Here is a 26,516-nt window from a genome sequence, read left to right as displayed (position 1 = left end):
CTCCCTCCCTTCTTCCATTCACTCTTCCTTTTTCTTTCATTCCTCCCTCCCTCCCTCCTTTCTTTCTTTCTTTCTTTCCATCCTTCCTCCCTCTCTCCCTCCCTTCTTCCATTCACTCTTCCTTTTTCTTTCATTCCTCCCTCTCTCTCTCCTTTCTTCATCCTTCCTCCCTCCCTCCCTCCTTTCTTTCTTTCTTCCTTCCTTCCTTCCTTCCTTTCTTCCCTTCTTCCTTTCTTTCCCTCACTCTTTCTTTCTTCTACTAATTCTTTCTTTCTACTTTTTCTCCCTTTTATTCTGAGCCGGGTAGATGAAAGGCTCTTGGTGCTGCAGCCAGGAGTCAGTGCTGTGCCTCTGAAGTGGGAGAGCCAACTTCAGGACACGGGTCCACAAGAGACCTCCCAGCTCCACATAATATCAAGCAACGAAAATCTCCCAGAGATCTCCATCTCAACACCAGCACCCAGCTTCAGTCAACGACCAGCAAGCTACAGTGCTGGTCACCCTATGCCAAGCAATTAGCAAGGCAGGAACACAACCCAACCCATTAACAGAGAGGCTGCCTAAAAACATAATAAGGCCACAGGCACCCCAAAACACACCACCAGACGTGGACCTGTCCACCAGAAAGACAAGATCGAGCCTCAACCACCAGAACACAGGCACTAGTCCCTCCCACCAGGAAGCCTACACAACCTACTGAAACAACCTTAGCCACTGGGGACAGACACCAAAAACAACGGGAACTACGAATCTGCAGCCTGCAAAAAGGAGACCCCAAACACAGTAATATAAGCAAAATGAGAAGACAGAAAAACACACAGCAGGTGAAGGAGCAAGATAAAAACCTACCAGACATAACAAATGAAGAGGTAATAGGCAGTCTACCTGAAAAAGAATTCAGAATAATGGTAGTAAAGATGATCCAAGATTCTATTTCCAAGATCCAAAATCTTGGAAATAGAATAGACAAAATGCAAGAAACAGTTAACAAGGACCTAGAAGAACTAAAGATGAATCAAGCATCGATTAAAAACACAATAAATGAAATGAAAAATACTCTAGATGGGATCAATAGCAGAATAACTGAGGCAGAAGAATGGATAAGTGAGGTGGAAGATAAAATAGTGGAAATAACTGATGCAGAGCAAAATAAAGAAAAAAGAATGAAAAGAACAGAGGACAGTCTCAGAGACCTCTGGGACAATATTAAATGCACCAACATTCGAATTATAGGGGTTCCAGAAGAAGAAGAGAAAAAGAAAGGGACTGAGAAAATATTTGAAGAGATTATAGTTGAAAACTTCCCTAATATGGGAAAGGAAATAGTTAATCAAGTCCAGGAGGCACAGAGAGTCCCATACAGAATAAATCCAAGGAGAAATACACCAAGACACATATTAATCAAACTGTCAAAAATTAAACACAAAGAAATCATATTAAAAGCAGCAAGGGAAAAACAACAAATAACACACAAGGGGGGCTTCCCTGGTGGTGCAGTGGTTGAGAGTCGGCCTGCCGATGCAGGGGACACGTGTTCGTGCCCCGGTCCGGGAGGATCCCACATGCCGCGGAGCGGCTGGGCCCATGAGCCATGGCCGCTGAGCCTCCACGTCCGGAGCCTGTGCTCCGCAACGGGAGAGGCCACAACAGTGAGAGGCCCGCGTACTGCAAAAAAAAAAAAAAAAAAACACACAAGGGAATCCCCATCAGGTTAACAGCTGATCTCTCAGCAGAAACTCTACAAGCCAGAAGGGAGTGGCAGGACATAATTAAAGTGATGAGGGAGAGAAACCTGCAACCAAGATTACTCTACCCAGCAAGGATCTCATTCAGATTTGATGGAGAAATTAAAACCTTTACAGACAAGCAAAAGCTCAGAGTTCAGCACCACCAAACCAGCTTTACAACAAATGCTAAAGGAACTTCTCTAGGCAAGAAACACAACAGAAGGAATATACCTACAATAACGAACCCAAAACAATTAAGAAAATGGGAATAGGAACATACATATCGATAATTACCTTAAATGTAAATGGACTAAATGCTCCCACCAAAAGATACAGATTGGCTGAATGGATACAAAAACAAGACCCATATATATGCTGTCTACAAGAGACCCACTTCGGACCTAGAGACATATACAGACTGAAAGTAAGGGGATGGAAAAAGATATTCCATGCAACTGGAAACCAAAAGAAAGCTGGAGTAGCAATTCTCATATCAGACAAAATAGACTTAAAAATAAAGACTATTAGAAGAGACAAAGAAGGACACTACATAATGATCAAGGGATCAATCCAAGAAGAAGATATAATAATTGTAAATATTTATGCACCAAACATAGGAGCACCTCAATACATAAGGCAAATACTAACAGCCATAAAAGGGGAAATCGACAGTAACACAATCATAGTAGGGGACTTTAACACCCCACTTTCACCAATGGACAGATCATCCAAAATGAAAATAAATAAGGAAACACAAGCTTTAAATGATACATTAAACAAGATGGACTTAATTGATATTTATAGGACATTCCATCCAAAAACAACAGAATACACATTTTTCTCAAGTGCTCATGGAACATTCTCCAGGATAGATCATATCTTGGGTCACCAATCAAGCCTTAGTAAATTTAAGAAAATTGAAATTGTATCAAGTATCTTTTCCGACCACAATGCTATGAGACTAGACATCAATTACAGGAAAAGATCTGTAAAAAATACAAACACATGGAGGCTAAACAATACACTACTCAATAACGAAGTGATCACTGAAGAAATCAAAGAGGAAATTAAAAAATACCTAGAAACAAATGACAGTGGAGACACGACGACCCAAAACCTATGGGACGCAGCAAAAGCAGTTCTAAGGGGGAAGTTTATAGCAATACAATCCCACCTTAAGAAACAGGAAACATCTCGAGTAAACAACCTGACCCTGCACCTAAAGCAATTAGAGAAAGAAGAACAAAAAACCCCAAAGCTAGCAGAAGGAAAGAAATCATAAAGATCAGATCAGAAATAAATGAAAAAGAAATGAAGGAAACAATAGCAAAGATCAATAAAACTAAAAGCTGGTTCTTTGAGAAGATAAACAAAATTGACAAACCATTAGCCAGACTCATCAAGAAAAGAAGGGAGAAGACTCAAATCAATAGAATTAGAAATGAAAAAGGAGAAGTAACAACTGACACTGCAGAAATACAAAAGATCATGAGAGATTACTACAAGAAACTCTATGCCAATACAATGGACAACCTGGAAGAAATGGACAAATTCTTAGAAATGCACAACCTGCCAAGACTGAATCAGGAAGAAATAGAAAATATGAATAGACCAATCACAAGCACTGAAATTGAAACTGTGATTAAAAATCTTCCAACAAACAAAAGCCCAGGACCAGATGGCTTCACAGGCAAATTCTATCAAACATTTAGAGAAGAGCTAACACCCATCCTTCTCAAACTCTTCCAAACAATTTCAGAGGAAGGAACACTCCCAAACTCATTCTACGAGGCCACCATCACCCTGATACCAAAACCAGACAAGGATGTCACAAAAAGAAAACTACAGGCCAATATCACTGATGAACATAGATGCAAAAATCCTCAACAAAACACTAGCAAACAGAATCCAACAGCACATTAAAAGGATCATACACCATGATCAAGTGGGGTTTATTCCAGGAATGCAAGGATTCTTCAATATACGCAAATCAATCAATGTGATACACCATATTAACAAGTTGAAGGAGAAAAACCATATGATCATTTCAATAGATGCAGAGAAAGCTTTCAACAAAATTCAACACCCGTTTATGATAAAAACCCTCCAGAAAGTAGGCATAGAGGGAACTTTCCTCAACATAATAAAGGCCATATATGACAAACCCACAGCCAACATTGTCCTCAATGGTGAAAAACTGAAACCATTTCCACTAAGATCAGGAACAAGACAAGGCTGCCCACTCTCACCACTCTTATTCAACCTAGTTTTGGAAGTTTTAGCCACAGCAATCAGAGAAGAAAAGGAAATAAAAGGAATCCAAATTGGAAAAGAAGAAGTAAAGCTGTCACTGTTTTCAGATGACATGATACTATACATAGAGAATCCTAAAGATGCTACCAGAAAACTACTAGAGCTAATCAATGAATTTGGTAAAGTAGCAAGATACAAAATTAATGCACAGAAATCTCTGGCATTCCTGTACACTAATGATGAAAAATCTGAAAATGAAATCAAGAAAACACTCCCATTTACCATTGCAACAAAAAGAATAAAATATCTAGGAATAAACCTACCTAAGGAGACAAAAGACCTGTATGCAGAAAATTATAAGACACTGATGAAAGAAATTAAAGATGATACAAATAGATGGAGAGATATACCATGCTCCTGGATTGGAAGAATCAATATTGTGAAAATGACTCTACTACCCAAAGCAATCTACAGATTCAATGCAATCCCTATCAAACTACCACTGGCATTTTTCACAGAACTAGAACAAAAAATTTCACAATTTGTTTGGAAAAACAAAAGACCCCGAATAGCCAAAGCAATCTTGAGAACGAAAAACGGAGCGGGAGGAATCAGGCTCCCTGATTTCAGACTATACTACAAAGCTACAGTAATCAAGACAGTGTGGTACTGGCACAAAAACAGAAAGATAGATCAATGGAACAGGATAGAAAGCCCAGAGATAAACCCACGCACATATGGTCAACTTATCTTTGATAAAGGAGGCAGGAATGTACAGTGGAGAAAGGACAGCCTCTTCAATAAGTGGTGCTGGGAAAACTGGACAGGGACATGTAAAAGTATGAGATTAGATCATTCCCTAACACCATACACAAAAATAAGCTCAAAATGGATTAAAGACCTAAATGTAAGGCCAGAAACTATCAAACTCTTAGAGGAAAACATAGGCAGAACACTCTATGACATAAATCACAGCAAGATCCTTTTTGACCCACCTCCTAGAGAAATGGAAATAAAAACAAAGATAAACAAATGGGACCTAATGAAACTTCAAAGCTTTTGCACAGCAAAGGAAACCATAAACAAGACCAAAAGACAACCCTCAGAATGGGAGAAAATATTTGCAAATGAAGCAACTGACAAAGGATTAATCTCCAAAATTTATAAACAGCTCATGCAGCTCAATAGCAAAAAAACAAACAACCCAATCCAAAAATGGGCAGAAGACTTAAATAGGCATTTCTCCAAAGAAGATATATAGACTGCCAACAAACACATGAAAGAATGCTCAACATCATTAATCATTAGAGAAATGCAAATCAAAACTACAATGAGATATCATCTCACACCAGTCAGAATGGCCATCATCAAGAAATCTAGAAACAATAAATGCTGGAGAGGGTGTGGAGAAAAGGGAACACTCTTGCACTGCTGGTGGGAATGTGAATTGGTACAGCCACTATGGAGAACAGTATGGAGGTTCCTTAAAAAACTAAAAATAGAACTACCATATGACCCAGAAATCCCACTACTAGGCATATACCCTGAGAAAACCATAATTCAAAAAGAGGCATGTACCAAAATGTTCATTGCAGCTCTATTCACAATAGCTCGGAGCTGGAAGCAACCTAAGTGTCCATCATCGGATGAATGGATAAAGAAGATGTGGCACATATATACAATGGAATATTACTCAGCCATAAAAAGAAATGAAACTGAGCTATTTATAACGAGGTGGATAGACCTAGAGTCTGTCATACAGAGCGAAGTAAGTCAGAAAGAGAAAGACAAATACTGTATGCTAACACATATATATGGAATTAAAAAAAAAATGTCATGAAGAACCTAGGGGTAAAACGGGAATAAAGACACAGACCTACTAGAGAATGGACTTGAGGATATGGGGAGGGGGAAGGGTAAGCTGTGACAAAGCGAAAGAGAGGCATGGACATATATACACTACCAAACGTAAGGTAGATAGATAGTGGGAAGCAGCCGCATAGCACAGGGAGATCAGCTTGGTGCTTTGTGACTGCCTGGAGGGGTGGGATGGGGAGGGTGGGAGGGAGGGAGATGCATGAGGGAAGGGATGTGGGAACAGATGTATATGTATGACTGATTCACTTTGTTATAAAGCAGAAACTAATAAAAAAAAAGAATTAACTTAGAACTTCAGATCTTAAAAATAAAAAAAGAAATAAGAGGAATTTGGAATTAAGCTCACGGTTGGGGCTTTCAGAAGATTTAGAGAGAGAGAGAGATGCGAATTACTGAGCTGGGATCTTAGCTTTCCTCTATACTTCCTTTCAAGACAGGACCTAAAAGTCATCAGATTAATTTTTGCCAAATCACAGCTGAGTTTGATGAGATTCCAGCAAAGGGTGTGTACTGAACCAGATAATCTTTAAGATCCCTTCCAATTCTGTGATTCTACATTTTGGAGGAAAATCATCTTGGAGCTCCTAACTCATAAGCGCTATCTCTTGTTTCAACTCAGTGATTTATGTTCTTCTGTTCTTCATCGCAATACTATTTGTTTGATTTAGTCCTATGCGAATTTCAAGAAAACGGTTTGATTTGAAAAAACAAACCCAGCTTGCCCTGCTTATCAGCTAGGGAAAGTTCTAGTCTGTTTTGGTGGCCGGAAAAGTGATGGGTAGCCTTGTGGGATGTGGCAGAGACAGAGTGAAGTGTCATCTAGAAAACAAAAGATGACCCTTTGCTTTCTGAACATGTGAAGTTTCTGGCTGGGTGAGAATAACCAACATGAAGAAAACGGGATTTGCGAAAAGATGCTTCAAATGAATGTAGAACAGCCAGCTAGAGTGGTGATCAGGTCAGCCAGCCTAGGAGCTGAAAGGGCAGTGTTGGGATTGTTGGAAAACTGAGGCTCTAGAGCTGATGCTGCCATTGACTGGACATGAAACCTTGGGCAAGACATCTTCCACCTCTGGGGCTTGGCTTCTTCATCCATAAAACAAGGTGTTGTTGTTGTTTTCAAGTTACCTAATATTTATGTAGAGCTCCCTATATCTCAGGCACTGAAGGAAGTGTTTTTTAAGGCTCTCATTTGATTCTCCAAAAGTCTTGGGCCTTGGAAACTCTCCAAGAGCATAAAGAGAGTCCGTAACTGAAGCAGCTCCTGCCTTGGCCATTGGCCTCCCCTTTCCCCACAGGATCCACACAGCAGCCCCCCATCACCCTTCTCCCTGCAGGTCAAGGGATTCCGGAAGGAAACCTCCATGCAGAGATGGAAACAGGCCTGGAGAAAAGACATTTGAGAACTGACTTGGCAATTTTCTTTTTTAGCCTGGGAAGATCTATTTCTGGGGCTGGTGGGGACAGTGACTGTGAAATCCGAAAAGACTAAGGAAAGATCTGGCCTGGGCTGAAGGTAGAAGGAGCGGTACTAAAGAATGAACAGGGTGGAATGGCCCTGAGGTCTGGAGCCCAGCAGCAACTAGACACGGGGGTTGTGCTACCTCTTAACTTGGAGCTTCAAGGCAGGACTCACTTTTAAGGGTTCATCTGTCCAGAATGGTTTGGGTCAAGTGCTCCAGGAGACATGGGAGTCCTTTAAATCAGGTTCTAAAAGCCCTTCCCAGCCCAACCTATGGGTATCAAGGAGGATTTTTTTGTGGGGGGTGGTGCATGGAGAAGGAACAGTTTAGCATCACCTTCACGTAAAGAAAAAAGCTCTTGGTGGAAATCTGACTCTGGAAGGTATAAAATGTTAAAGCAATTGATGCTCTGTGGTTTATAAAACTCTGTCGCTGTATCTTTTAATCTGGTTTCTGCACTGGTAGCTGGGGCAAGGCCCTCACTGGTCTGGGAGTCAGGAAATCTGATTAATTCTGGCTCTACCTACCTAACTAACTGCAGCCTCTTCATTTAAAAAAAACTGCTGATAACAATCTCTGTTCTGCCAGGCCCACAAGGCTGTTGTTGAATCAGATGAACTTGTGTCTATCAGAAGCTGGAAATGGTCCATAGCAATCAGATATAAGGTCTTGTACATTGGAAGTATAGTTCATCTGTCAAAATAATCTTTGAGTTAGAAACGACTGGTACTTTAGGTTCATAATTTTCAAATGTTCTTCCGTAATTATGGGCACAAATAGAAATACCAGAAGGAGGAGGGAGAATCGAATGGTTGCCATAGTCATTTCCTTCTGAATCACCTTTCTTTTCTTGGAAAATGGAGAAAGAGATCAAAGTTGACAATATCAAGAAACAAAGGCATAGCAAAATTATCCTCAGATCACATGACCTGGACTTTCTGAGCAACGTTGAGTGAACTTACATCCAACTTGAGCCCAAGAAACTCGTGCAGAAATCAGAGAGCACAAGGAACTTGCTGATAGGTCAACCTCATTTCAGGATTTGGAAACAGCATGAAAACCAAAGGAAGAAGATGCCAATATAAGATCACCTGGGCTTTTTAGTCTGAGAATACAGTAACATGTAACTATTTAGGGATCCAAATCCACTTTAGGGAAATCGTAATTGGAACACAAATTACCTTATGTTTTTCCACCCGTGAAGTAGCTGAGAAATGAGAGTTATCTCATGGTGGGGACCTAGGCTTGGTAGGATGAATGATGTGGCCCCCCCCCAAAGATGTCCACATCCTAATCCCTTAAACCTGTGACTATGTTACCTTACATGGCAAAGGGGACTTTGAAGATGTGATGAAGGACCTTGAGATGAAAGATTATCCTGTGTTACCAGGGTATAATCACAAGAGAAAGAGGGAGACAGGAGAATCAGGGCCAGCGAAGGAGATGGAAGCAGAGGTCAGAGACGGGGGTGAGGGGATTGGAAGACCTGCTGCTGCTGGTTTTGAAGATGGAAGAAGTGGCCCTGACCCAAGGCAGGCAAGCAGCCTCTAGAAACTGGAAAGGCAAGGAAATGGATTCTCTCCTACAATATCCAGAAGGAACGCAGCCCTGCCTGACCCACTGCAGATTTCTGACCTCCAGAACGGCAGAATAATGAATTCATGTTGTTTTAAGCCGTGAAGTTTGTAGTAATTTGTTCCAGCGGCAATAGGAAAGTAAAACATCAGAGGCTGCTAAATTTGATGCCTATAAATCGGGGAAGGGCATTAAATTAAAATGCTATAACATGACTGAAAGCAAGATGCTAAAGATGCTAAAGATAAATCATTCGTTTCCTTTAATTCCATGGCTAGTGGAGTGGTTGTGAATTGTATTCACTGGCTTCCAATCGGTACTTGCCTTTTGTTTCCTTGTTATGAACTCACTCACACACACACACACACACACACACACACACACACACCCCACTTAAAATAGAGAAAGAAAAGTTCTGTAGTAGATCTGAGTCCTTCCCCATCTCCTAGCTCCCCGGCCCTCAGAGGGCTTTTCAATCTCTGAGGCAATTGTTTCCTAGACTCTACGCTACCTTGAAGCAGATGTCGTGAAGGAACAATCTTAGGAATTACGCAGCAGGTGATGCTTACGAACACCTGTCAAGAACAGACTCTGGTTCCCTGCAGGTCACGTGTGGCAGGACAGTTTGGAACCAAGACCTTGCTCAAACAGCTGCTCTGTGGCATTGAACTTGCGTGCTGCATTGCCCTGGCACATGCGAGAAAGATGGTGGCTTGGCAGGCTAAAGCTCTTTGGCTTCATTTATGTGCACAGGATGGGCCATTTTTCCAGTGCCTAAGTCGTAGTAGGAACGAGGGCATTAACTCTTTAAAGGCCACGGGAGGAATGTGAAGCACCATTCCCTGGAGCACCAAACTCTCAGCGTCCTGCCTGGACAGCAGCCTGGCAGTAGACAGGAGCCTGTGCTTGGCTGAGACAGATCCGGCCCCGAGATGAGATAGGACAGTCACTACACCATTTCTCTACAGTGATAAAACCTCTGGTTAAGTCAGCTGCAAAAGTGTCTCAAGGGGGCTTCCCTGGTGGCGCAGTGGTTGAAAGTCCGTCTGCCGATGCAGGGGGCGCCGGTTCGTGCCCCGGTCCGGGAAGATCCCACATGCCGCGGAGCAGCTGGACCCGTGAGCCATGGCCTCTGAGCCTGCACGTCCAGAGCCTGTGCTCCTCAACAGGAGAGGCCACACAGTGAGAGGCCCGCGTACCGCAAAAAAAAAAAAAAAAGTGTCTCAAGGAACCAGGAGGGTAGAATATCTGATCGGAACTTTATAACAGAAAGACTGTATCAACAGGATGCTTGGGAGTTCTGAGTTATATAGGCACAGCACTGATGATGCACTGAGCTCACGGTTACTCTACCCTCTCTCCTCCCATCCCCCAACACGTGACATTATTACAGAGAAGTAAGTAAAGGAATGAAGGGTAAAGGCATTCTGCTTTCTCTTTGAGCATTTTCTTGAATTTCAAAGACAAAGGAGCTCACCCCATTTTACCACCCAGCTGATCTCTCCCCTCATTCTCTCCCAAGAAGTATCTTCTGGAAAGAGAAACCATGGGGTAAAGTATTTCCAGATACCATCCCTTTAACCGGGGCTTTAAGGAATATAACCTTAAACTTGGAAAGAACGCTGACACCTACGTGCTCAGATGTGAAGGCAATGAGCCTGGGGACCGCAGCCATCCCTTTCTCCTTGACTTCAGGGAACATCTTAAAGCGCGCAATCAGCATAGCGTACATGTTGGATATAGCGCCACCTAAAGGGCAGAGCAACACCAGTTACCTCTTCTAGTCATGGTCAACATCATCATTTCACATGCAAGCAACGTTCCTTATTTCCATTGACCTAGAGTCCTCCTTGGACACAGGAGAATACCTTCTTACTGGCTGTCCTTTGAGTTGAATCCACAGACTCAAAGGCACTAGCTAAGAGGGTCCAGAGAAGGAGCATTTAATCCAACTCTAGGATGGATGCCAGCCCTCCACACCCACCTCTGTCACTGGGGAACTGCAGTTGACTCTGCTCTTGCTAGGAGCCCTTTGAAGAGGCTTTTAAGAACTTAAACAGTGTTGCCTTCCTTCTCGGCTTGACAGTGTGGTCATTCTGCACTAGGCCTGTGATAAACTTATATCCTCATGCAGAGGACATTTCTTTTCATTTCAGCTCATGCAATGCCTCGCACTTGGACTGAGAAAGATCAGTTGCTATTAATGAGGTGGACTGTTAACAGTCCTTATAGGATGAGGATAAACATCCAAGCCCCTCTCATCATATTCATCTGTTAATTCCCCCCACATGGTTCTTCCCTCTCAATGACAGCATTGAAATATAATTTTAATGCTTAAAATTTCATAATTATAGGAAAATACACAACAAAGGGAATTTTAAGTCCATACTGAATTACTATTCATGTGTCATCCTAAGGTTGTCAAGGATTTCATACCATAAGATCTGTATCTTATAGGTAGAGTCTCATTTGACAAGCAAAGAAAAGTGAGCTTCTCCCCAGGATTGTTGGAAAGTTTAGGATTTTTGCGAACCAGGTGAAAGACAGATTGTTGCGAATGCACCTGAATATGCTGGTGTGGGAGCCGTGAGACCACGAGGCAGAGTGAAGACACAGCGAGCACCCCCAGCCCACAGGGGGAGGCGCCCGGGCTCTACCATCCCGTGAGTCCTCTGAGTTCCTTTCCCTTCTGGTGGCTGTGGAGGAGGGTTCTCTGTACCAAGCTGGATGGCCAAGCAGGGCCATGACTCTGCCTTGTCTCTGCCCTGGGCTCTGATGCAAGCAAGCAACCTGGCAAAGAGCAGTAGTCACCCAGAGCCTGGCTTTGTCATCAGTCAGAATGAGGGCAATCCCTACCTCTTCTGGACCCCAGAGACATAGAACAAATAGAATCCAGGTCAAGCCTGCTCTGAGCAGGCACCTTGTCTAAAAGGCTGACTGTGCAGGATGCTGGTGGGCAAAGGACCAGATTTTAAAGGAAGTTTCATTCTAGCTCATGGTTTCTCCATCCTGGCACTCAGGGGTATTTCAGGCTGGATAATTCCTTATGGTGGGGCTTCTCTGGGCATCCCTGGCCTCTACCCACCAGAGGCCAGTAGGACTACATGCCCCCCACCCCCAATGAGTTGTGACAATCAAAAATTTCTCCAGAGACACTGCCAAATATCCCCTGGGGACAAAATAGCTCCCAGTTGAGAACCGCTACCCTAGTTCTTTTTAGAGAGGCTGGGGAGAAAGGAGAGAGGAAGCCAAAGGGGAAGATGGACACGGAGAGAGTGCACTTCTCAGGACAACTGTCCAGGGAGTCCCACTCTGCATCTCACGGCTCAGTCATTCTCCATCTAAAGGTTCAGCCAGGGCTTCCCTGGTGGCGCAGTGGTTGAGAGTCCACCTGCCAATGCAGGGACCAGGGGTTCATGTCCCAGTCTGGGAAGATTCCACATGCCGCGGAGCGGCTGGACCCGTGAGCCATGGCCGCTGAGCCTGCGCGTCCGGAGCCTGTGCTCCACAATGGGAGAGGCCACAACAATGAGAGGCCCGCGTACCGCAAAAAATAAATAAATAAATAAATAAAAATAAAGGTTCAGCCGTCCGGAGAGGGATGAAGAGGCTCCTGGGTCTCTGGACAGAGCAGACTGCGCTGTGTCACACAGGCAGGAGGACAGATGCATGAGCCCTACGTGCTCGTCTTTCCCAGGAATCTCCCAGAGAAAGGGTGCAAAAACAAGACCCGAAACATTCTGAAAATCCTGTTAGATACGAAAAGGTTTGTGAATAAGTCAAGATTTCCCTGAGCGGTGACGTTCTCCAGTTCCCTCTGGCTCCCGGCTGAGGGTCACATCCTGTAAACAGATTTCTTCTACAAGTCTCAAAGGACTTTCCATGAAGCATGTCGCCTCTGGCTGTTACCGATGGAGGTGTAAGGAAACTGGGCTGTGCTATAGATTCAAGCACAGACCTAACTCTTCATGTCTAGTCCCAGGCAATGGGACTCTCAGGTCTCAGGCACAGAGATGTGTGATTTCCCTTATGTGCACCCCTTAAATCATAAGACCCTTTCTCCAGGAATAAGGCTGGATGCTACCCAGAAAGGCATCCATTAACAAGTGAGGATGCTATGATCCATCTCTCCTCTGTAACTCCTTGTAGAAAGCACGGCAGAAACAGGTTGCTAATGACCTTTTCTTTTGTCCCCTCCAATTTTGCAAGGTCTACATTACACTGTAGCCTGGCATCTATGGCTTCCATCTTGGGGTCAGAGCATGTGGGTCTTCAGGATCTAAGGAAGGAGCCTCAGGATCAAGTTCTAGTCTCTTCTACCTGATCATTCCCCACCACTGATGAGGGTGGCAGCCCTTAGTCCATACCTGGCTTAGCAGAACTGCCAAAGAGGAGTCTTTCTCTGGCTGTGTATTTTCTGGGGCAGGTGGGTCCCAAGACCAGCCAGGTAAGTTAGGCCTGGCCCAACCCCGCTTAGTCACCTTTTCCGGGGCCACAGGAGCAGCTGTTCTCTTCCCACTCTTGGGAACCATTAAAAGAGAGCCCAAGGTGCTCCTGGTTCCCTCAGGACAGCTCAATCACACAACCGATCTTACAAGAGAAGGAAGAATAAAGGTAGAAACAATGTTGATCTCTGTACCCTACCCAGTTCCTCATGAAAAAACACCTTAAGAGCATCAGTTCCAGTTAATGACAAACTTCCCTCAATTGGGGATGGTTTTCCAAAGGAACACTAAATACAGTTCCCTACAAAATAAAGCTAGCTTAAAATTCATCACGGCAGGTGTTCAATGACTTTAAATTTAAAAAGGCAAATTTTCCCTTTCATTTAACTAACACATTTTCCTTCAGCACCTGAAAACATATGCTCTAGCTTTAAAAACAGAAAATAAAATAGCCGATCTGAGCTTGTAGATAAAGCTGCTTAATTTAAGACTTGGCCCTGAGGCCACTGTTACTCATCATTTCTTCCTTCTGCCTTCTTTTCACTTTCTCTCTCCCTCATCATCCCCTTGTCTTTGTAGATTTGCTGAAGAGGGAGCATGACTTGGCCTTTGCTCTGCCTGACACAACGGCAGGTGTGGCTCTGGCCTCCCCAGCGGGGTCAGTCTCCGTGGACTGAGCCCTGGGGCAGTAACACCCATTCTGAAGACCCCTCTCTTGCCGCTGAAGAGGTGACAGTCTGCACGCCAGCTTTCCTTTCCACGGGTCAGTGACTCTCTCTCTTCCCACTGCCTTCCTAACTTTTATTTCATCTCTGCATCAAACCAAGGTCACGCACACAGACCCAGGAACCAAAAGCAGGACTTTCTGTTTCAGGTTGATTTTCTTGGCTGGAAGAGGTGTAAATAACGGAGCTTAGAATGCAATGGCTGGTGATAAAAGGCAGGATGGGAAAGACTGGAAAGATTGAATGACATCATAAAGAAGCAAAAGAATGAGAAACCTCTTGAAGAAGTCGTCACCCTCTCTTTTAGCTCTAAGAAACTCCTCCTTTCACTGATGCTTGGGAGAGTGAAATCCCCTTATTCTTTAATTCCCTTATTAGGAATCTTTCCTCCTCTGTTCCACACGATCCATACATCCTATGTGTAGGATCACGGTAGAAGTACTGGGTTAATATCATTGCTGATGATGCTCTTTTCAAACACAAATAATTAATATTCAAGCATGGTGTAGTTGGCTTGGAGGTGTGGTCAATGGTCACATGCACTTAATCACATTCATTCTTTTGATCAGTATATAGCCTATTTAACCTAATGCAGAAACACAGACTAGATATATAATCATTTCTAGGTTCATAATAAGGCATGACATATCAGAAGAAAAAACACAAAGAAAGGTTAAAATATCATATACCAGGAGAAAATATCCCATCGCCAGAGCCCCCAGGCCAGCCAATGATTTCTCTCATTTTCTTTAGCGTGACGTATTCCAAAAGCACAAATACTGGAGCAATTTCATAGGTGAACCTGAAACGTAGTAATGGCCACATTTTATGTCTGTAACTCAAAGGAATAATTCATCATTACAATATCTACAGAACAATTTCAATCTACAGAACAATTTACCATTATAGCACTGAGCGGAGAGGAAAATGTTTTGCTCGGTTTTCTATATTCCTAAAGTCAAGAGCTTCAATCACTGGCTTAATGAGCAAGGGTCATTTATCACAGTGAATAAATATATTGCAGAGTAACATTGTAACACTATCTAAAAGAAAACATCTGGTCCCATTGCTCTCATATTATAAATAATTATAAATCCAACATGCCCCAAAATGTCCCTTTGGTGTTTAGAACATGGTGTATAACTTTGATTGCATTAAAGATATATCAGGACTATCTTTTAAGCTAAAGTAAACATCCATACTCCTCTGAAGTTCGTCTCACTATTTTAGGGGCTACTTAATAAAAAGAGATTTTTCACATGAGAGGTAGAATAAAGATTATGGAATCTCATTAATAATTATCCTGGATTACACAGAAACACATTTAGCTACTTACATGTTAGTGTTTGCTGTTGATGTCAGCCAGTCTGCTGCTAATCCAACCATATCCAGCCCTGTAGAAAGCTGATTGAAATATCTGGGATGCCCTGAATTAGACAGAACACCAGAATCAGGATGAATCCAATGAAAATAAATGCTTCCAAAACACATGATTTCTCTAGCTAAAGAACCTTGAAAGATCCTTCAGTAATAGGAAATCCATACTCAGAAACCCATCTCTCTCTCTCTCTCTCTCTCTCTCTCTCTCTCACACACACACACACACACACACACACACACACACACACATCCCAAAGGAGCATTTCCTTTAACAAGAGAAACTGTTTTGGGTTTTGATATTTCTTAAAACACACTCTAAAAATCTTCCTTTAAACATACCCTATAAAAATATAATAATCGTGATTTGCAATGTGGACACTAGTTTATTTTCTAGCATTCTTTCAATATATTTGCAAACTCAAATGCCGATGCAATCCAAAGCTATTCAAAGACAGGCGACTTCTTGTTTACACTTGTGCTGTTAAAAAAAAAATCCTTTTCCCTTGAAGTTGTCCTGGGAATCAGTCATGTACCATGACATCCGCCAGGCATGCTAACATCCATGGTAATATCAGTGACGAATGGCTGATGATCAGAAAAGACAAGGCAAAAATGAGAAAATAGGACACTCTACTGAGTGCTTTGCCCTGGACTCAAAAGGTGATGACTGTCTAAAGATGGTATGAACAGACCTAATTGTCAATTCTTTTCTGTCTGAATATTCGATCATAAACAACAGAGCTCCTTTGTAGTTGCAATTCAAAATAAAGCTAAGTAAGTCAACATCACTGTCTTGTCAACAAGATACATGAAGGTATAGTCAATGGACTGATCAGTCTATTAGCCAGGCTTATCTAATTAACTTCTGGATTCCTCTAAAACTCTCTAAAGGGGTTGACACACAAACACTCCTGAGGCTGTTATTTAAAATGTGATTGTAAAGATCTCATTAGAATTCCATTTCCTTGTCTTGCTCCACACAAGCCTATCTATAAATCTGTGATTTGTTTAGCAGCAAACATTTTGGAAGATTAACAATTATGGAAATAGCCTCTGATGAAAAGGCATCTGCCACTTACTGGACACCTGTCTGAAGCCTGGGGATGTGAGAGTCTCTCATGCCACCATGGACAAAACAAGATAAAGGAAGGCGATGGGGAAAGCAGAGACAAAAGTCAGCACAAAGCTTATCTCGGGACCAGGACCAGAGCGTTCTCTTATCAGTCGCGGGCATGTGGCCAGACAATGAGACCCCCGAGAAAAGACAGGAGCTGGGAAAGAGCCCATGTTAAAGAGATTGGGGTTTGGGCAGCTCTCGTTCATTCTCCGGCATTGTTTTACCTCCCTTTGGCCCTGCACGGTGCCCTTCAAGCTTTTTGCTCTGATGCTGACCCCGTCCGTCTGCGCATCCACAGAAAGGGAAAGAGGCTTCCCGCGTACTCCTCTCTGCCTCATTGCTCCCCATTTCATTAGCGCTCACAGCTGAAATCATAGCCCTCTTCTCCCTCCTGAGGCCCCTTCATTTCTCTTTCCCTAAGCCATTTCTTTGAAGCGAGGAAATTCATAAGGATTGGCAAATCTATCCATTAATCAACTCTCCCAACTCACATGCATTTTCTGGACAAATCTGGTATCTATGATCACACACTAACTCTATGAAAACGTTGGCATGAAAACCTCTGCATAAAATTGAGAGGGATCCTAAGATATGTGTTGTGCCCCAGGTAATCAGAAGGTCAATTCACCCTGATGACTTCGGGAAACTGTGGAAAGAGCTTTGATGCTTCATTTGCTTGGCTTCTTTCTTCCATAAATTTTTGACCTTGGTCTATTTCACCTAAATCTCTCCTGCCTCAAAATCTGCATTCACTGATAACGATGTGGAAACATGCAGGGAGATGCTTTGACAAATCACAACAACGTGTCCTCTTGATTTCTGCAGAAATGTTATATTTGCTCGCTTCCCATGAACCTATAGGCTGCCGCTGAATCCAGGTAGGGTTCCCTGAGACCTGACTGCCTGCCTGCTGTCCTAGCCGCTACTTCTGCTGCCCCCCAACCCCGTGTTGTGAGCCAGCGTCCGGCCAAGGATCGGGTGGCCACGCACTGCCGCGGAGACAGCGAGTTTGAAACCAGAGATTAGAGCTGCTCCCGCCTCTGGACCGCTCCCCACAGATCAGCAAATGAGCCAGGAAGGATGTGCAGACTCTGCACAGCCAGCTGCAGGCAGCTCTGACCCTGGTGTCCGTTGGGAAGGGGTCCCAAGTCGGTCCAGGCTGCTCTCTCTGGACCTGCGACACACACCCAAGGATGGCCTGGTTTACTGATGCTACAATGCCTTTGTCTCATGGCTGAGTTCAGAGATTCAAGGCAAGATTAAGCCCTCCACCACCCCACCCCACCACTAGCAAACCCAATGACCCTAGCAAACGTTAATTATTCCAGAATTTTATCATTCTCTGCACTTCTCAGTTTCCTTTGCAACATTCCTTACAGAGGTAATTTTAACAATGCATGAAGACATCCCCCCTGCCCCTCACTTCTCTCTAAGCCTGGAGTCCAAGTGGAAATTAGGTTAAGGACTCTCAGTAGAAAGCAGATGATAACATGCATTTGATAAAAGAATCTTCTGAGGAGCATTAGCACGCCTAATGGTAGCAGTGATGGTAACTGCTTCACAGACCCTAAATAGTACTAGTTGTCAAATACAAGTTACAGCATGAAACCTATAAACATGCCAGTCAGAAAGGAAGGTGACAGCTGTTAATTACTTGAAATGCTATTGGGGGTGGGGGGAAGGACCAGAAGACTACATATGTTATGAATAATACTGATACTGAGTTAATATTGATATGCCTTGGTCAGAAATCCAGCTCAATCATACTTTTTCTGACCTTTAAATAAAATGCATTAGAGCTACACTGACCAACAGTTTCACAAGCATTATGGCAAAATCTAAGTGTTGAGTTGGCCCATCTTTTCCCGACACTAAATGGAACATTGACAGACAGAACTATTACTATCATTGACCTGCAATTTCCATTATCTTAACTCTTTAAATTGCATTTCAAACAACACCAGCTTTTAAGGATGAAGATGTGAAACATTTTTATAGATTCTTTTTGGTTTGGTAACAATCAAAATAATAGGTAGCAATTTACTGTTAGTGTATTTAAATATTAGGTTGGGGAATAGGTCAAATAAAAATGAATTAAAAGCATTGCTCAGGTTTGCACCTACAGATACATGAAAATCAGGAAGAAAAACCATCTTTAGTACCTAGTACATACATCATGTGGACTCTCTGTGAATATAATTGAGAATGAAATCTAAGAAGTCTTCAAAACTCATACTCCATAGATTGAGTCTGATAGAAATCTCCGAGTTAAATTCTTTTCCCCATGTATCTAATTCTAAGTCTATACTTTCACAAAAGTGGATAATAATAGTATGGGAAATCAATTTCCTAAGGCTTCTATGTATATCTTTCCTCTCTGTTGCTAAAAAGAACGTGCAAAAACAAAAATAAAACCAAACAAAACAAAGGGCTAAAAGTCACATGGCAAACATTCTTAAAATCTGTTGTTGATTAGAATGATACTGATAATTCATGAAATTCAAAACTTGCAAAGAAAAAGATTGTTTCTAGGGCAATTAATATTTTGTGATATTTTACGTATTTATTTGTTAGCAAATCTTTTTTAAGGCTAAAAATCAATTTAGATCCACAAGGTCTCCCCTCCCCCCAACTTCATTCACGTTTATTTTTATTGCTTTAATGAAGTGTAGTGCCACCATATATCAGGATGATTAGAGGCAAAGTAGAAAATGAAGGGGTAATCATAACCTGGGGAGATGAATAGCTGACTTTGTGTAGATAAAATAAAAGCTTAGAGTGCACCCACATAAATGTTACACCTGGGGCTATAAAATCGATAGAGTATGAAGAATACTATAAAAAAGCAATAAATACAAAATAGACGAAAAATGTTTGCCCTTACAGATATCTGATTCCCCTCTATCTCTTTTTTCTTTGTCTTATATACAGAATGGTTAGGAAGTATGAACATCCTTGTATAACATGGCTGAATTGTTAAGCTAGTTTGATTGTGTTTTCTTTTGTGTACATTTATTTAAAAATAGAGGGAACCCGGAGTTCAAATCTGAAGTCTTGGTCATTTGAGACAATGCCAAACTATTATCCTGCTGCTTCAACCATTACATGGATGGTTTGTCCAATTTCTGATGCTTTCTATGCCAAGGAAATACCAGCACTGCACTGGTATTTGGGCTTTTGTTTGGATCATGCCTTTTGCGCTTTCATTTCTAGATTCCCTTTCTTTCTCTATTTTTGGTCACTTCTACAGGCCTCTGCTGACAAATGGTTGCTTCTACATCAGTGGTTAATTTCCATGGTCAAATAGTGCAGTGTAAAATCTGATGATTTATACTTAGATAACGTTTCTGACATTATCAACTTCACAAGCATGAACAGTAACGGCAAAGGGTGCTATTGATGTTAATCATTCTCATCATGACTATTTTCTTAAATGACGAAAATAACTTTGTAAATCTGAAATTATCACTAACTCCATAAAATAAAACATTTTTATAGAAAAAATTAAAGCTTTAAAAGAAAAAAGAGCTTTATTATTTCTGATTGGACAATACCTGTTTTAATTGCATATTTTAGAGTTGTTTGGCAATGCATCAAAATTTCCTCCAAATTTTGTGGTTGGTCTGCCAATCCCCAGTTATATTCTTGAAGAAGCTCATTGGGGTAATGGAAGTCAATCACTTTGGTCGATCTATCGAAACTTTTCACCACATACTGAAGCAAAATGTCCATAACATCTTGCAGAAATGCCAAAGTGGGTCTTTCTCCATCACACGCTGGTAGCAGGTCTAAATAATGGAATCAAAATGCCACATTTTAATTTTACAATGAAACTATCCAGGGAAAGTTTGTCAGCTGACAATTTCTCTTTGAACCGAGACATTTTACATTAAAAAAAAAATCTTCTGGAAACGAGAGCATTTTCTTTAAAGAGGAGGGATTCTTCAAAGATGAAGGAATGAAAAAAATTACGATTTCTCTCCCAACTCCAAATTATTTCTTGCATTTCAGTTCATAACTTGGTTGCTTTCTTCCTTTCTTATTTCCTTTCTTTTTCTTTCTTTTTTTTTTTTAAGAGACTATGCCTCCATTCATTTGTTTCACCGGCGTTCCCGCTAAATGTTATTTCTCAGTAAACCATCTTAAATGATCACGGAAACACTTCAAGTCAGGAATGTTTGAGGAATGCCTTTGGGCAAATCAGGCAAAATGGATCATGCTATGTTAGGATCTCTGGCCTATTACGAAAGCCCACTGTTTTCAAAGACAGCGTGTGTGTGTGGTGTGTGTGTGTGTGTGTGCGCGCGCGCGTACGTTTGGGTGACCGCGTGTGTAAGCGCAAGGGAGTAAAACCGCGCGCAGGTCTCACGTGAATCGTTCTCCTGTGAAAGCACAGCTACAAATTACTGTTGCGATCTAAAGACCTAGAAAGTCTCAGCAATTTTGAACTGGAAACCGCGTCCCACCCGAGGCCTCAGCGGCACCGAGGAGCGGACCTGGAGCCAGGGCGCGCGCGGGCGCCTCGGCCACCGCAGACCCGAGGGCGGCGCCCGGCCGAGAGCTCCGCGGCCCCGGAGCTCCCTTGGAACGCGGGCGCCCAGCAGGGGCCGGGGTCGGGGTCGGACCGAGGGGGCAGGCCCAGCCTTTCTCGCTGTCGGCTGAAGGTTCTCCTAAGGCCCGCTTCCGCCCTCCACCTCGACGCCCCGGCTCAGGCTCCCGGCGCGGGGTCCCTCCTGGCCGCGATGGGCGGGGCAGGGCGAGGGGCAGTGTCTCCCCGTGGCCCCGCGAGGCGCCTTTACCTGTTGCGTGTAGAAACGCGTAGTTGACCCCCGCTTTGGGGCAGCTGCAGGGCTTCTGGTTGCAGGCGCAGGCGGCCTTGCGGGAGGCGGCCCTCGGGGGCTGGATCCCGCCGCTCTCCGCCGGCTTCTCGGCGTCCCCGTAGAGCAGGGCTGGGCAAGGACACGGAGCGCGGACCTCGGTCAGCCGCCCGCCGGCCCGGCTCCCAGCACCCCGCCCGCCCCCGGCCAAAAATCAAGAATCTCCGACCCTCGATGGGATGCGGAGGTGAGAAGGCGCCTTTGCCCCCCGCGGGCTCCGAGGCGCCCGGCCACGTCCGCCTCCCGCCCCCGGGCACCGGCACTCACCGCACAGCTTGTTTCCGATGCCGCCCGTGAACCTCTGAGCCACCTGACACCAGGCCCTCGCTGCAAGTACAGACAGGCAGGAGGAGGGCGAGGCCGTAAGGAAAGAGCAGAAAGACGTGTGAAATTTCCTTCTTTGTGAACGACGTCAACGTCAACGGGGTCCGGGAAAGGCTGCCTGCGGCCCCGCACAGCGGGCAGGTGCGGGAGGCGCGCGGGAGCCTGGCGGCCCGGCCCGACCCTCGGTTCGCTGATTTGTTTCCCAAGGAGCGGCCCACACTGTGGCCCTTTGCACTGCCTTCCAGGTGCCACTCGGTTAAGGCAAAGTCCCCTTCCCGCCTCGCTTGGGCGACTTCTCCTAGACACCGAGGCTGTCCATTTCCTCCCAGGCTCTCCTAACAGGCAGAGAATTCTCCCCCCTTTCCAGTTTTTCTTCTCCCCACCGCCACTCCGTCCCTCTCCAGGGTCCAGACACGACGATGGCGGCAGTGCCCCAGGCCCGCGAGTTCGGTGTCCAGGAGACGCCGCCGTGTTTTGGGGGTTCTCCCAGATTTCAGCGGAAAGGCCCAGAGATTCTCTGGGCATCTTCGCAGGGGATAAGAGCCTGTGGGGGCTTTGGTCTCTTGGGTCATCAGGGACACACCCCGAGGGCAGGGCTAAGCGTCCGAAGTTTCCCACCGCAAGTGGAAAAACCTCTTTCAATCTTCCCCAGCCCCGCAAACCCCAGTCCACCCGTAAAGCTCGCCTCCTGCAGGTCCCGGTTCTCCTACCTGTGCCAGGGTGCTCGGGATCCCCGGAACCATCTTCAGATGCGAAGGACCAAAAGCCGGAGCCGGGAGATGCCATCGGCTCTGCGAGGCTGGAGCAGGACGCCTCCGAATGCGAACTGTCGGCGAGCTGCCCTCCGATCCGCCCTGCACGCGCGCGTGCGTGTGTGTGAGTGTGCGTGTGTGTGTGGCGGGATGAGGACACCGCGCGGGAACCGGCGCGGCCGCCCCGCAGAGGGTGGGTGTCACACAGGGACAGGAAACGTGCGTGTCTGCGGGTGCGTGCGCGCGTGTGTGTGTGCTGGGATTAGAGCTTAGAGACGTGGCAACGCTCTGAAAGCTTTGGGGGTTGAACAGAGAAGGCAGTTGCGGGGTCCTCACAGCCAGGAGATGCGAAAGCGCGGAGCGCCGGAGCGATTTTGAAGAAGGAGCCCAATAGGGAAGGATGAGGGGACGGCGGAAAAAAAAAAAAAGCGGCAGGGGGAGGGAGCTGAACCGTGAGAGTGCGAGGCAGACAGTGCGCCAGACCTGGAGTCAGCGTGAGTGGGTGGCAGGCGTGCGTGAGGCGTGATGGCGCCGGCTGCCCCCGCGGGCCCGGGTGCGCTGTCCGGAGTGCTCACGCGGCTGAGCGCGCGTGCCTCAGCAGGGGTAGACCAGAGACCTTGGCGAGGCGGGAAGGGTGGTCGAGACAGTCTTCTATTTGCCTCGATTGGTGTATTGTTTGAGGTCTGGCTCCCGCTGCGGGGAAAGAGGCGCGATTCCCGCGCCGCCTTCCTCCAAGAGGGTGCTGAGGTCGCTGTGACCCCGGGACCCCTGGCGACTGGGCCAGAATCGGCATCGGGAGTGGTTCGCGAGCCTGGGGAGGGGACGGTGGGGGAAGGGCATCTATGCACTGATGGGCTCAATTCAGCTCCTTAGTGGAGCCAAATGCCTGCCTACTGAGCCGCGCAGTCCCCGGGGGCGCACCATTCCTGCGCTTCGGAGCGCGTGGTCGCAGAACCCACCGTCCAGGTTCTGACTGACGGCCGGGGAGAAAAACTGCTGATTGAGGCAATTAAAATCCATGCTGGAATCTATCACCAAGGACCTCAGCCTGGGCAGAGAAATGAACGGACACTTCTTGTAAGGGGACTGGGAAGAGAGCTAGAGCTGGCAGGGTTGACGGCTGATGGGGGATGGGATCAGGTCATTTGGTGACCTTGGCCTGCGGAGGCGCGCAAGGGCCCGCTGCTTACGTGTCACCGGAATCGGTGTGTGCGTGGGAAGCGTGCACCGAGTTTCCAGTAAGCAATCTGAGCTGTCCAAAGGCGGAAAGAAGGCATGGCCTGCTGGGCCCTCGTTTTAGAGGGCCTCAAATCAATGACCACCTGATCCCCCAAGGGAATCTTCACGATCGGGTGGGGTGGGGGGAAACGGGAGTTTCGCTATTTCTGAGGCTTGGTGGCAAGGGGGTTCTCCTTTTCTGAGAAAGTCATAATCTCTCCTCTCTTACATTTTCCTTTCTCTACAAGCTGTTAAACAAAGGGAGGGCGCCTTGAGAATTTGGGGCCCGTTGAGTTCGTGTTGCTTTCCCTTGGCAGTTAAGATCAGTGTCAAGTTTGCCTTGCAGCTCCTGGGTGCGCAGAGAGAGGGTGAGGATGACAATGGCTGGGAAAGTTCTGCGTCCGGCCTCCCGCGGCGCATTCCTCGGCGTGCTGCTCCCCCTGGGCGAGCGCTTCTCATTTCCACTGTGTTCACAGGACCTTCTTTCTCTGCTCTCAGAACCAGTTACCAAAGCTGCTGCTAAAGCAGAGACCCACGGATCCTCAGTCTTGGCTACCACCCCTCGACCCTCGCTTAGGAAGGACGTCATGGGTCCCGGGGACCATGGGCCATGGGGCACATGCCCGAGCCTGGAGGATCCGTAGGATCTGCACCGTGGCCTCCGGACCTGAGCCCAAGAGTGGGAACGAGGAAGGGCGCTGGACGGGTCCGGCCTCAGGCCTGGCGCAGAGCCTGCCGTGCTGAGAAGCCTGTGTCAAGCTGTAGCCGCGCGGTTGGCACGAACCCTGGCCTGCGTCCCACCCCTCTTTCCAGCGATCCCGGCTCCAGCGCTCCAGTGGATCCAGGCGACAACTCCAGGAGGGTAAGGGCTTCGTGGGCTGGCCGTCCACGCCGCTGGCAGAACAGCTCCACGGCTGCTGCTCCAGCGGCGCTGATGCGAGCCGGAGAGACCCGTCCTTTGTTTAAACACACACTAAATCCTGCACACGTTTTGCTTCAAGACAGCAAGGCTGGAGTTGGTGAACTTTTCTGCTATGAATGAGCGGTCAAAAACCAAAAGGTTCTTTAAAACAAGCATTTAAAACACACACAAAGCCGCAAAGAAAGAAACAGATTAAAATACGAGAAAGGTAGAAATCACAAAGCCCGAATTTAATAGATCTCTTTAAACGCGATGACTTTAAATCCTACTGTTTAAACCGCATTAAATCCCGCACCTCCAGGGTATTTTGAATCTAATGGTAGTATTTACGTTTCTTATTTAACACACCCTCTTCAGATGCGGTATCTGATTTGTCTTTCCTCCACGCTGGCCCTGCCTAGACGAAAATTTGCTTTATAAAGACTGTCATTTCGAAAAAGAGCCCACTCCCCCCTCCCTCGGGCCTGGGCTTGGAGATAACAAAAGAGCTCTGGGAGGTAATAATTACCGTCATTAGTTCTCAAAGGAGGCAGCCACTGAATGGGGAGGGGAGGCGGGCCAGCGCTGGCGGAGAGCTTTCGGAGGCCCTTCCTCGAGTAAGGGAAGAGAAAGCCACGCGCCAGGGGCCGCCGGAGGGGGCCGGTTTCCTTGGTTGACCTATTTTTTGTCCGTAGTTTACCCAGAAATTGCGTTGCAGGCCTGCCGAAGAATAGTGCGCGCTACAAGTTTTCCCTGGTGTCCTCCCAGAGCTTAAGTGTCAAAGGACAAAGAAGGAGAGATGGAAAGAGAGAAGGAAAAAGGAGAGAAAACAAAGAAATTTTTTTAAAAAGGAGAACAAAAACATTGCAACCGTTCACCGCACGTGTTTGCTATTCTCTTTTCTAGTCCCACTTAAAAAGGGGGGGTGGATTTTAGGGAGGGGCCCAGTTGCCTCTCTATCCAGCGTCCGGCTGGGCTGCCAAGGCTCCGCTCTGCAGGAGCCCCTCTGGAAGCTTGGACTGAGTGGGCCCGGCCACGAAGCAGAGCTTATTTTCCTCCTAAGGCCTCCTGGTGGTGGGTGGACGGGTGAGAAGCGGCGGAGGGGGCCGGGCCAGCTCGGGTTACAGGTCCCCCTCCATCGCCCACCCCAGGGTATGGTGCTCGGCAGCGCTGCTTTCGTGGGTGCCTAGGCCATGCGCAACCACAGCCGTGCCTACGGTCCACACCGCGGAGGTGGCTCCTCGCTCCGGGTGGAGGCCGCGGCGTGAACCCAGGTTAGGGAGCGGGGCCTGAGCGCACTTGGCCTCGGAGCTCAGCCCTGCCGCCGTGGGAGGTTTCCCCTTGCGCGGGTCCTCTTGCTAAAAGGGAGAGGTCGTCCACGTCACCGCTGGGGACCTTTCGGTGCCAACTGTTTGGGATGCAGACAACCGTACCACCCACCGGGCGAGTGGCGCAACTAACGCCCTCAGCCAGCTGCACGCGCCCTCACTCTCTCCTCGAATATTTTTCCCAAGTTCCCTGGCTCGGGGCCGCGGGCGCACGAGCCGGGGCCGCCGGCAGAAGAGACAAGCCCCCTTCCAGCCAAAACGCTGCTCCCAGCTCCGCCGTCCAAGATACCACCGCACCCCTTTCCATCACCCTCTCCGGGCTCTGTAGACGCGGAGGGCGTCACTTCCATGGAAGAGCTTAACCTGAGTTTTTAAATAAGATGCAGCCGACTGAAGAAGGCAAAAGGCTGCCCGCCCACCGCCCTGCTCTCCATCTTAAATACACTAAAATCCAGAGCAGTGGAGACGGCCCCAAATCTGCAGACTAGGAGAACCTTAAAAATATGACCGTTCAGCTCGGTGGCGGGACTAGAATTTTTATAGGCGGGGCCAG

General features: G+C 46.1%; 1 protein-coding gene across 1 annotated transcript in view; it reads right to left on the bottom strand.

Annotated features, from left to right (window-relative positions):
* GAD2 (glutamate decarboxylase 2) overlaps positions 1-22,550 on the bottom strand; it is a 74,596-nt gene extending 52,046 nt beyond the window's left edge. The window contains exons 1-7 of the mRNA XM_060095471.1: positions 22,475-22,550; positions 21,708-21,767; positions 21,363-21,512; positions 20,118-20,351; positions 15,403-15,493; positions 14,756-14,868; positions 10,530-10,645 (exon numbers count right to left, since the gene is read on the bottom strand). Of these exons, the coding sequence (XP_059951454.1) occupies positions 10,530-10,645; positions 14,756-14,868; positions 15,403-15,493; positions 20,118-20,351; positions 21,363-21,512; positions 21,708-21,767; positions 22,475-22,550 (840 nt within the window). The remainder of the gene's footprint in view (positions 1-10,529; positions 10,646-14,755; positions 14,869-15,402; positions 15,494-20,117; positions 20,352-21,362; positions 21,513-21,707; positions 21,768-22,474) is intronic.
* Positions 22,551-26,516: the final 3,966 nt, after the last annotated feature.

The sequence above is a fragment of the Mesoplodon densirostris genome, chromosome 4, assembly GCF_025265405.1.
Source record: "Mesoplodon densirostris isolate mMesDen1 chromosome 4, mMesDen1 primary haplotype, whole genome shotgun sequence".
Lineage (NCBI taxonomy): Eukaryota > Metazoa > Chordata > Mammalia > Artiodactyla > Ziphiidae > Mesoplodon > Mesoplodon densirostris.
This window is presented reverse-complemented; position numbering and strand designations above follow the sequence as displayed.